At 39.5% G+C, this 12,044-nt stretch overlaps 1 protein-coding gene across 1 annotated transcript in view; it reads left to right on the forward strand.

Annotated features, from left to right (window-relative positions):
• Positions 1 to 11,697, forward strand: part of prodha (proline dehydrogenase (oxidase) 1a) — a 41,022-nt gene extending 29,325 nt beyond the window's left edge. Inside the window, exons 10-14 of the mRNA XM_053478680.1 lie at positions 8,154 to 8,300; positions 9,707 to 9,882; positions 10,082 to 10,180; positions 10,257 to 10,345; positions 10,790 to 11,697. Coding sequence (XP_053334655.1) covers positions 8,154 to 8,300; positions 9,707 to 9,882; positions 10,082 to 10,180; positions 10,257 to 10,345; positions 10,790 to 10,980 — 702 coding nt within the window. The 3' untranslated portion in view covers positions 10,981 to 11,697. The remainder of the gene's footprint in view (positions 1 to 8,153; positions 8,301 to 9,706; positions 9,883 to 10,081; positions 10,181 to 10,256; positions 10,346 to 10,789) is intronic.
• The last annotated feature ends 347 nt before the right edge of the window (positions 11,698 to 12,044 follow it).

Genomic DNA, 12,044 nt, shown 5'->3' on the forward strand with positions numbered 1-12,044 from the left:
CGGTGCTCTAGCTCCCGGGATACACCTAACCACTGCCGCTGGCGCCCCTAAAGGCGTAGCTAATTTTATATGCCTCAGTATAGAGTCTCCTATAACCAGAGCTCTTTCAGGTTTCTCACGGGTGCATCACTGAGGAGAGCAAACCTGTTGGACACGTGAAGTGCAGAAGAGGTGTGCTCCCGTGGGCTAGCCTTAGCGTTACAGTAGGTACCCAATTGGAATGGTTATTACCGTCGCGCTCACCGCCGCGTAAACACGACAGCGGCCAAAATAAATCAGTTGGATTTCAAAGTCATTTGTAAAACTGTCGCCAGATGGCACAAAGTGACATTTTCACTCAATGCAGTCTTAAAATACAATTTAGTCATGAAAACGTTGTATCGAAGAAATACAATAGTGATGGTAATTTCCACATAAGTACTTGAAAAATCTGAACCAGAGCTATTGATATGTACTGTACAGTAATAAGTAAAAAAGAAAAATGAGTTAAATGTTATTTAGATCAAGTTTACTAGCTGACAATTTAATTTGTACAAAGTATGAACTGTTTTATATATATATATATATTATATATGCTTATTGTTATTTAGGTTCTGGGTTATTTCAGGTACTTTTAACACATTGTTGGGTTGCTCATTTGGGTCATATGAGATGTAGTGGGTCATATACTAATGAACACCTGGTTGGGTTATTTTGACCCAACAAATGGTTTCATTATTTTTTTGTTTTTCCAAATGACAGCCTTAAATGTTCAAAATATTAGTTATTGTGTCACAGGTGTAGTTTTACGAGTTTAGGCAGAATGCGTGTGTGTGTACAGCTCAAAACCTTCAGGAAATCTCCCGGCGCTCTGTGCAAATATTAGTTATTGTGTCACAGGTGTAGTTTTACGAGTTTAGGCAGAATGCGTGTGTGTGTACAGCTCAAAACCTTCAGGAAAACTCCCGGCGCTCGACCAACTCATTGCGGAAAGAATTAAAAAAACGTTTTTTTTAAACGTGGGCTATTTTTTTTTACTTATAACATTTGTTAATTTAATTTAAATTAGGTTTGGGCTAAGGACTTCGATTCGGCATCGTAATCCCCCTCTTTAATTCCTCTCTTCTTACCTCTTATACACAAAGTTTTGGTTCATTTTCTGACGTGCTCAAGTTCACCAAAAACAGTACAGAACAGCGCACCTTGTTTGCTTTCAAATATTTACAAAATCATAACATTTTTTTCGTTATTGTGAGTGTGCTTAAATTAGAGTTGAGTCTTATAAAGGCTATGTAGTCTTATATAGTTTTATTATATAGTTTTTGCACATTAATCTGTGTCCTCATCTGTTGAGGACAATAGTTTTTTCAGCCTGTCACAGCGTGCGCCCAAATTAATATCGCTCCTCGCTCACTAGTTAGACGTCCTTCCTTTCAGATATGTGAAGGAGCGGGGCCGCGGAATTAGGCACGGCTGGTGAGCTATGCTTGCTAATGATCCTGGTCTTGGACCCTGCGCTAGAAAATATTCGGGGTCTGTTGGGGTACAGTTTATTACACGGTGTAAGTGCGGCGTGCACGCAACAACGTGGAAGTGCGGCATGCAAGCGGGGCAAATGCGCCTCAGGGACTTCAAAAAAGCGAGAGCTGGGAGGGGCCAATCCAGCCACCAGCGGAGAGCTGCTGTCCTTGTGAGCCTGTGCTGCCACTATGTCCGCTGCTGACCACTTACCAGCCTGTGCCCCCATGCCAGTGGGGCACTGCCAACCCAACGTGCACATTCCTTCCTTTACATCCTCACTCCTTTAACCCTTTCCTCCCCATTCTTCCTCGTAAGACCTCGCCTCGAGTCCGTGTGAGCCCGTTCGAACCCGTTACATGGTCCAAATGTAGTCAACAATATTTAAAAAACGTTTTATTGTTTTTGTTTTAATGGTATTTTGAAGTAAATAAAACAGTAATACCCAAAATAGTAAAATTAATAGTTAAAATATTAACAAGGGAAATGTTTGATGTCATGTGGGCATTATAGGATTTGTATTGAAAACATCTAACTAAAAAGTGGCAGCTGGCACGCCTAAAAATAGGTAAAAAAAAAATTTATAGTCTAAATAAAAATCATCCTCTTTAATTTCCATCGTAGACTAATTAGGTTTCAACCGCATGCAAAAGGTTTTTAAGCGCCCTGAGGAATTTTGTTGTACTAAATAATATTTTTGCGGTATAATCATGGCCTCTTATTCCTATTTATCCTGGGTTGTACTTTTAGTGTTACTGTGTGTGCTTTACAATGCCAGACAACATTCAAATGCAAATTATTCACCCTCCCCAGGTGTAATTTAGCTGTTCTCAATCATACATTCAGAGAAACTTAAATGCAATAAAAAAAAATTTTGTTTTTAGGTTTAGTATTTAGTGCGCACCAAATTCAAATCAAATTCAAATTTAAATTTTATTTGTCACATACACAGTCATACACAGTACGATATGCAGTGAAATGCTTATACAACCGCCGGTGACCTTAAAAAGAAAATAAAAAACTATATATAAGAAATAAATATTAATAAAAGAAATAAAATACAAAGAAAAATAAATGTAACTAGTAAAATAAACAAACTGTACAAATAAGGGCATGTAAAAATATCACAAAATATAGAATATAGGAATATGGGGGGATAAATATATATATATAAAAATTTTAAAATGTTTTAAAGTGGCATTAAAATGTCTTAAAGTGTCATGTGCAATGGCAGGTAAACATGTATTGTATAAAGTGACATGTGCAATGGCTTCAGATATGTAAATATGTATTGCATGAATGTGTTCATGATTGTCCAGTCAGTGTCAATGTTTAAAAGATATTACTCCTGTGTGGTGTTGTGATTGAGAGACCTTATCGCATGCGGGAAGAAGCTGAGGTCCTTCACAATCTTCCTGGCCTTGGTCCAGCACCGCTTGCTGTAGATCAGACTGCCCTCTAAGGTGCTCAGGAATTTCTACTCCTGTACCATAGAGAGCATCCTGACAGGAAACATTACGACCTGGTTTGCAAACAGCACCATGCAGGTCAGGGAGCTCGGTACGGTTGATGCGCTCAGCTGATCGCACCACCCTCAGTAGAGCTCGTCTGTCCTGCATGGTGCTGTTTGCAAACCAGGTCGTAATGTTTCCTGTCAGGATGCTCTCTATGGTACAGGAGTAGAAATTCCTGAGCACCTTAGAGGGCAGTCTAAAGTCTCTCAAGCATCTGAGGTGGTAGAGACGCTGCCGGGCCTTTTTTACCACAGTGTTGATGTGACAGGACCATGACCGGTCCTGCGTGATGTGAACACCGAGGTATCGGAAGCTGTCCACTCTCTCCACTGGGCTCCTGTTGATGATGGGGGTCTGGTAGTTCCTCTCCTGCTTTGTACTAAAGTCCACTATCAGCTCCTTAGTCTTGCTGACGTTCAGGAGGAGATTGTTCCTCTGGCACCAGTTTTCCAGATTTACAATCTCCTCTAGGAAGGCCGACTCATCATTGTTGGTGATCAGGCCCACCACGACAGTGTCGTCAGCAAACTTGATGATGGCGGTGGAGTTGGTAGTGGCCACGCAGTCGTGGGTGTACAAAGAGTACAGCAGGGGGCTCAGAACACAACCCTGGGGGGCTCCGGTGCTGAGAGTGAGTGAGGCTGAGACATGTTCAATTCAATTCAATTCAATTTTATTTGTATAGCGCTTTTAGCAATTTTCATTGCCGCAAAGCAGCTTTACACAGTCAAAAAAATTATTTAAGTTTGTATGAAATGTGAATTTGTATGAATCAAAACTGTCAGTTTGTTCCTGGTGAGCAAGCCGAGGGCAACAGTGGCAAGGAAAAACTCCCTGAGATGGTAATAGGAAGAAACCTTGAGAGGAACCAGACTCAACAGGGAACCCATCCTCATTTGGGTGAAACAGAAAGCAGTAAATGATTTGCATTTATACAGTGTGTAGGGTGGGAGGCAGTTCAGCTATAATAGCGGATGTTAATTGATGTTAATATGGAGTCCAGGTAGTTATTGAAGACCCAGGTAGACTTGTAAGAAGTTCCAGTCATGAACTATCGTACTGTCAAGTCCCCAGAGAAACAGTTGCCAACACCAGTCAAGGCCAGAACCGTCTTCTAGGTAGAGAGAACCATCCCCAGACACCAGACGCATCCCAGAGAGACACACGGGGCATCCATGTGACGAGATCTTCAGCCAGAAGCGGGGCACCAGGATGGGTCAGACAGGTCCGGAGGGCAGAGGGAGTCTGGATCACTGGCAGCTCAGGAACGACATGTGTAGCTCGACAGAGAGAGAGAAAGAGTGAAAGGGGGAGACAGGAGGAGAGAACAAAGAGAAAGAGGGGGGGGGAAGAGAAGAAGAGGAGAGATGGCAGTTAGGTATGGTCACAGTCACACAATGTATAATGTGAATGTATATTAACTGTAGAGTGCAAGCAGAGACTCCGGCAGGACTAACTATGACAGCATAACTAAAAGGGAGAGCCAGAAGGAAACACAGACATGAGGGCTTCCTGACATGTAAAGCAAACAATCACATGTCCGCCCATCCTTACTGCCTGTGGTCTGCCAGTCAGAAAATTGGAGATCCACTGACACATGGATGAGCTGTTTGTACATCTGTTATTTTACAACTATATCATAACATTCAGAAAGACCTTTGATTTGGGGATAAGTGACTGATGTGCCTAACTTTTTTCAGCACAGCCCCTATTCACTGAATAATCCACGAATTTTCATGAGTATGTAAGACCACTTGACAGCCCTCTCACACACACACACACACACACACACACAGCAGACCAAATCGTCATTAGCACGTCCCTTCCCCAAACAGCGCAGCAATGAGCTTTTACTTACATCTGAACTGAGTCGTTTACATAAGTCACTGATCAATAGCTCACCTGCTTACCTATTTTATATGGAAATTTACAGGCTTGTTACTGAATGATTTACTCTGACAGAGCCATGAGAACAGTGGCAGCTGGAACACCTAAAAGAGATGCAGGGTTATTTTTATAATTTAAATAAGAATGGTTTTATAAATGTGGGCTATTGTTCTTTACTTATTATATTTGTTAATTTAATTTAAATGGGGTTTGGGCTCCGGGATGTTAAGCATCGTGATCCTTCTCTTTACTTTCCTACGTAGTCTACCCAGCGCTTAACCGCATGCATAAAGTTTTGTAAATTCGTTTAATGTTTAACTTGTATTTCATAAGGTTTTGCCAGCAGTGGTACAGTGCAACGGGGGTCATTATTTATTATTTAAAAAAATTGTCACGGCGTGTGTCCTGACCTGAATAGGCGGCAAAGGGACGGAGCCGCCTATTCGTGCTGCCTGGCGATAATTAACATTAATATGATCTCGGGCTTGCTCCGCATTATAAAAGTGAGGCGCGGAGTTTAGTCCGAGGTCAGGGAAGTACGTGATGTGGTGGAGAATAGGAGAGTGGCATGTGAGTGGGGCGATGTGACGCGCCCCAGAGACTTTAAACAAGGACACTGGAATTCCGCCTTTTGATCCCCGAGGACAGCGCGAGAAAGAGCTACGCGAGCTCCCGCGGCACCGTCACTCCCGCACCGAGCCCACCTTGGCAGCCCTGCCGCGCTGCCTCCGTGTGCTCTGTTCTGCCACTGCGCCCACCACCACTTGTTATCAGCTGTGTGCCCGCATGCCAGCATAGCACTGCCCCTGGACCTGCACATGCCCAACCTTTATCGCTTTCCCTTTCTTTCCATTCTCCCTTCTTCAACCTTTTCCTTCACCATTTTACCTAAATAAATTACCCTTTTCCCTGTAAGACCTCGCCTCGTGTCCCTGCTTTATGGTGCTGCCCATGCAACATGGGTCGAACCCGGTACAGCTCATAACAGCCTACTGCATTTCATTCTTATAATAACGCAAAAACACAAGCGGGGCTGAATGACTGAAAAAGTTCTAATGTCCTGACAATGTTTTAATTTTATGGTCATTTATTTCAGTTATTAAATCTACTACAAATTTAAGGAACACAAGATATAAGATGACACAAAACCCCACACGCGTAGCTTTTTTTAATTACACATAAAATCTAAAGGCTCACTGTGTTAACATTTATTTCGCTTAAATTTGGTCCTAATAACATTTAATTTATAAATTAATTAATAAAAAAATTAATTGTAATTTTAGTACTGTGATTATGAATTTGAGCAACGGAGAGTGCTCAAAGGAGGTGAAGAGGCGGGTACAGGCAGGTTGGAATGGGTAGAGAAAAGTGTAAGGTGTTTTGTGCGATAGAGTATCAGCAAGAATGAAAGGAAAGGTGTACAGGACAGTGGTGAGACCAGCGATGCTTTACGGCTTAGAGACAGTGGCACTGAAGAAAAGACTGGAGGCAGAGCTAGAGGTAGCAGAGCTGAAGATGTTGAGGTTCTCTTCGGGAGGGACAAGGATGGATAGGATCAAGAATGAGTTCATCAGAGGGACAACCCTTGTTAGATGTTTTGGAGATAAAGTCAGAGAGGCCAGATTAAGGTGGTTTGGACATGTTCAGAGGAGAGATTGTGAATTTATTGGTAGAAGGATGCTGAGGTTTGAAATGCCAGGCAGGAGGTCTAGAGGAAGACCAAAGAGGAGATTTATGGATGCAGTGAGAGAGGACATGAAGTTAGTTAGTGTGAGAGAAGAGGATGCAGAGGATAGGGTTAGATGGAGGCAGATGATTCGCTGTGGCGACCCCTGAAAGGGAACAGCCGAAAGACAAAGAAGATGATTATGAATTCGTTTAACTACAATGTTTCACTAGCTTTTATCAGCTACTACGTGCAGCTCTAAAGGAGCTGCGGCTCATTAATCCTGCAGAGAATAAACTAAGGCATGAGGTGTCAGTCTATAGTTATATAGCGCCACTCAGTGGTAAAAGCCAGCAAACACACAAACCCAAATGCTGCCGCTGAGCGCCGCAACTGTAAAACCAACATTCTGATTGGGTAAACACTAGCTTTGGCTAAACAAGTATGCCGCCACTCGCCCTGCTGTGAGGGCTCTAATGCCGGAGTTGGGGGCTGGTTATCTCCGCCTGCAGCACCCAGACTTTTCGCTACGGGAATAACGCTGCTTTCGCGCTCTCTAACCCTCTCTAAAGCCTGGATGCGCTCCTCTAATGCTAATATGTTCTCCGTCAGAGTGCTCACTAATACATCACAAGTAAAATTATCACTAACGACGCAGGAAGAATGTCTAAACATCCTACACTCTACACACTGGACAAGCTGAATGGTAGACATGATAACGTACCCGAGTCGGAGTTTAGTTGTTCTGAGCTGAATTCCGTTTGTTGTTCTTAGACAAAGATACCTGCGTGTTCTCTAAAAAGCACAAAAAATGGAAAGAAGACCAGTAGTATGAAAAACTTAAAAACTAGTTGCTATTAATATTATTATTGTATAAACGAAAAAGCTATATAATTTCAACGCTGATACAAACGCGAAACTTTCGCGGCATCGATACAAAAACAGGAAGCTACGTCACAGGAAGTCAGCTGAAGAGATCTGCTTTCAGCTGGTAAGATGAGCTAGTTGGAACTTTTTTGGGTTGAAGATAGTCCATGAATAGAAGACTTGACTGTTATTGAAAAGAAGGTCAATTATATATTTTATGTAAGAAATATTAATTTGTAAGTTTTAAATTGTTTATTATTGTTACTTTGACAGATGATGATAAGTAAGATGTGATGTTTATTTTTTTATTTAGTTGCATAATAATTCTGAACACTAAAAGTCACCCAATAATTTTGCACACAAGAGCACAGTAGTTTTTTAAAGATGAAATTAATCATTAATTTTTATTAATCAATGAGACTGATTGTCTAAATGCCCAATTTGCATTGGTTTTCATTAGCAGCCATTAATAATTAATTAATTAATTAATTAATTAATTAAGCCATAATCAAAATTAAAAGTAGTAAACGCTTGAAATATATCAGTCTTTGTGCAATGCATCTATATAATGACTTTCACTTTTTAAATAAAATTACTGAAATAATCACATTTTTGATCATATTCTAATTTATTGAGATGCACTTGTATAGTCCCTATTGTGTGTGTGTGTGTGTGTGTGTGTGTGTGTGTGTGTGTGTGTGTGTGTGTGTGTTTGTGTTTAGCATGCTATTGAGAATGGGGTGAGACTGATGGTGGATGCTGAGCAGACATATTTCCAGCCAGCGATCAGCAGACTGACTCTAGAGATGCAGAGGATATTTAACCTGCACACACCCATCATCTTCAACACCTACCAGTGTTACCTCAAAGTATGAGACACATGTACATAAGAATGCTTACTAGTATTACTTTACATACTTTAACTTATTGTCTTAGTATTGGCCTTAGTCAGATTGTATATGTTTTATTAATTAATTTATATGTGATAGAAGGCAGAAGGCAGGCTAGTTTTAAAGTGTATAAAGTCAGGCATAGAAAATATTAAATTCAAATTCAAATTTTATTTGTCACATACACAATCATACAGAGTACAATATGCAGTGAAATGATTTTGTGCGACCACAGAGTCGCGACGGCAGCCACCTAACCGGCGCCATCATAGAAAATAAGGAATAAGATACATTAGGATAATGAGGGTAAAAAATCCCCTCCCAGACTGTCCTTCGAAAAGGGCAGTGTGCGATCAGGGGTAAAAAATACCCCAGCAACGAGCACATAAAAACATGTAATCACAAGACATAAACATTGCAACGATGAGGGTACAGGGGATAGAAAATGTCCAATGTAGGCAAACAGCGCCAGTCCCTGCAGCTAGAGAGCGCTGGTCCCGATTCCGCCTAACCACACTGAAGGGTAGGTCATGATTTTGTAATAACATCTGTCATGTTTCACAGTCTGTATTATGTTTAATAATGTTCAGTTATATTTGTATAAGGCTTCTACAGTAACAATTGTCATTGTCACAAAGCAGCTTTACTGAATACAATAAAATACATATACACACACATACATATATATGGAAATTAGATTAGAAAGTGTGAGGAAATATCCATAAATCCTAACTATCAGATTGTCTCTGATGTGCAAGGCAAGAGCAATGGTGGTTAAGGAAAAATCCACAGTTTAAAACTAAAAAAAAAAAAACTGTAACACCCACTATAATGTGTAGTCTACGCTGCGGCTCTTATTGTTGTAAAAAGCAACATCTCCTGCTTTCCTAGGAGCAGTCCTACTCCTCCCTGAAAGTATACGAGTAGAAATTTAATCTAATTCTAGTCTTTCAGTTGTTGTTTTTTCTGCAACAAAACACTTCCAGTACACCATTTCATGCTTGTTTTCATTTAATATTAATTAGTCCAGAGTATTACATTAGTGCCATCTTTATTACGCACACACCATTGAAGCCTGTGTCATAAATTAATTGAAATTCGATATATCGCAAAACTAAAATTACACAAAATATATTGTTGGGCCTGTGTTATGTATTGTGGTCTTATATCATTAGATATTCATCAGTCATCCTTTCTGTCATTTAACTTGACATTGTATTGTATTTGTATTAAAGAGACCGAAGCATATTATCCCTATCATCCCTAATGATGCATAGTTTTTGCGTGTGTTTAATATCAACTTTCTAGTGTTTAATATCAACTTTCAAATTATGTACTATTTATTAGTTTAAAAAAAATCTAAAATATTTTTTCATGGTGTGTAGGAGGCCTACGATGATGTGACAATGGATATGGAGCTGTCACGGCGGGAGGGCTGGTATTTTGGAGCAAAATTGGTTCGTGGCGCTTACATGCATCAGGAGAGACAGAGAGCAGTTGAGATTGGTTACAAGGATCCAATTAACCCTGACTATGAGTCTACAAACACAATGTACCACAGGTCATCTTTTTCTGTCTCTCTCATTTTTTCATCTGTAGTCATCTTTTCTTTTAAAATGTTCAATTTGTTCATGGCAAAAAGTCAATATAAACACAACTTGCAAATGCAAAGTAGATTTTATTGAGGTTAAAATGAAGGTGTGTGGAAGAAGAAAGGCTTACATTTACTTAAACATTTAATAGAGATTCTTATGCAAAAGGTGTTTGGAGTATATTCTGAAGGAAATCTGCCACAACAGGGTGGCTAATGTCATGGTGGCATCACACAATGAAGAAACGGTTAAATTCACGCTGAAAAGGTGAGTGTGGACCAACATGCTGTTACTCTGTCGATTTGTCTGACTGAATAATGTGTTATTGGCTTTCTGTGCACAGAATGAGTGAGATGGGACTTTCTCCCAGGGAAAACAAGGTTTATTTTGGCCAGCTGCTGGGAATGTGTGACCAAATCAGCTTCCCTCTAGGTGAGAACTCCTACAAACTAAAATAGTATGAGGCATATAGTATATGTTATATGCTATAAGTACTTGGACTGCAACAGTTTTAATAATTTTGATTGTGTATGCCACAACTAACAATTTGAAATGAAGTGATCAAGATGGGATTGGAATGTGTCTGTAGTTTAAGGAGTATATTATTTTAAAAACATTGCAATAACAGTTTTAGGCATGACAAATGGTTTAACAAAGTCAAGATATATTTAAAATAAGTACAGTGGAACCTTGGATTACGAGCATAATTCGTTCGTTGATCGTTTTTTAAGTCAAAATTTGTTAAAAAACCTTTGCTCGTCTTACGGAACACTTGCAAACCATGTTATTTGCAATCCAAGGTTTCACTGTATCATTTCTTTGATTTAAATTCAAAAAATTTTCAGTGTCTAAGATTTAATATGTTTGTGAGACCAGGTCAAGCTGGCTTCCCTGTGTATAAATACGTGCCATATGGCCCAGTGAATAAGGTGATCCCATACCTGTCTCGCCGCGCCCAAGAAAATCGTGGCTTCATGAAAGGCTCACAGAAAGAGCAACTGCTGCTTAGGAAAGAAATAAAACGCCGACTTCTAAATGGCCAGCTCTTCTACAAGCCAGTTTACTAAATCTTTTCTCCTGTTGTTTTAAAGCGTGACGTAATTGATCTCTTTCTCACTCACACACACATGGTGTCTTAGGGGTAGCTCAGTGGTAAGGCATTGGACTACGGTTTGGAAGATCCCAGGTTCAAACCCCACAACCACCAAGTTGCCACTGTTGGGCCCTTGAGCAAGGCCCTTAACCCTCAACTGCTCAGATGTATAATGAGATAAAAATGTAATCTGGATAAGAGCGTCTGCCAAATGCCTTAAATGTAAATGTAATGTTCTCTGTCCCAGGCGGCAAACATCAGAACCGGTCAGTGAGCATATAGATAGACGGCGGACACTTCAAGTAAATTTCCCTCATTTTAAACCTAAAAATCTGGACACTTTGCCACAGTTGTATCTATTATAAGACTCTGAAATTACAATCTGCAGTACTGTATCTGACAGTGTCTGCTGCCATACATTCTATTAGGGTTTGTGTGATCATTTGCATGCAATTTGGTCAATAAAGCATGTGAATGGCATGTAAAAATATATTTTCCTATTCTTACTTGTTCTGCAGTCAACGTATAAGGTCTTGGTACATTTGCAAACAGATAAAGTTGATATTTTATTGTTTAACTTTACTGAGTCTTACATTTTATTGAAAGTTTTGTTTTTAGGTGAAAAAAAGTGATAAAAGTAAACGTTTGCTTTTTTAAATAAAAAGAACTTTAATAAATATCTATAGAGACATACTAATGTTATACCTATTAATTTGTTCTACTGCTGTGTTCTAGTAGTGAATTTTAGTGCTGCTGAATTTGTGTGCATTTATTTGTGTTTCAATTTTTTTATTTACTTTTAAATTAAAATTGCTTTAAGATCATTTTTCACTTATTTTAATTTGTAAATGTGAACAGTGACCAAATGGAAAATATTCATGTAGGCTATAAACAGTAGAAATACTTTTCATATAAATATTGCTTAATGAAATAAAAAACTTGAGTGATATAATAGTATATGTAATATAGGTATATATCGTGCTGTGAAAGTATTTGCCCCCTCCTGATTTTTGTCAATTTGTCATATTACACAATATT

Source organism: Clarias gariepinus, chromosome 19 (genome assembly GCF_024256425.1).
Source record: "Clarias gariepinus isolate MV-2021 ecotype Netherlands chromosome 19, CGAR_prim_01v2, whole genome shotgun sequence".
NCBI lineage: Eukaryota > Metazoa > Chordata > Actinopteri > Siluriformes > Clariidae > Clarias > Clarias gariepinus.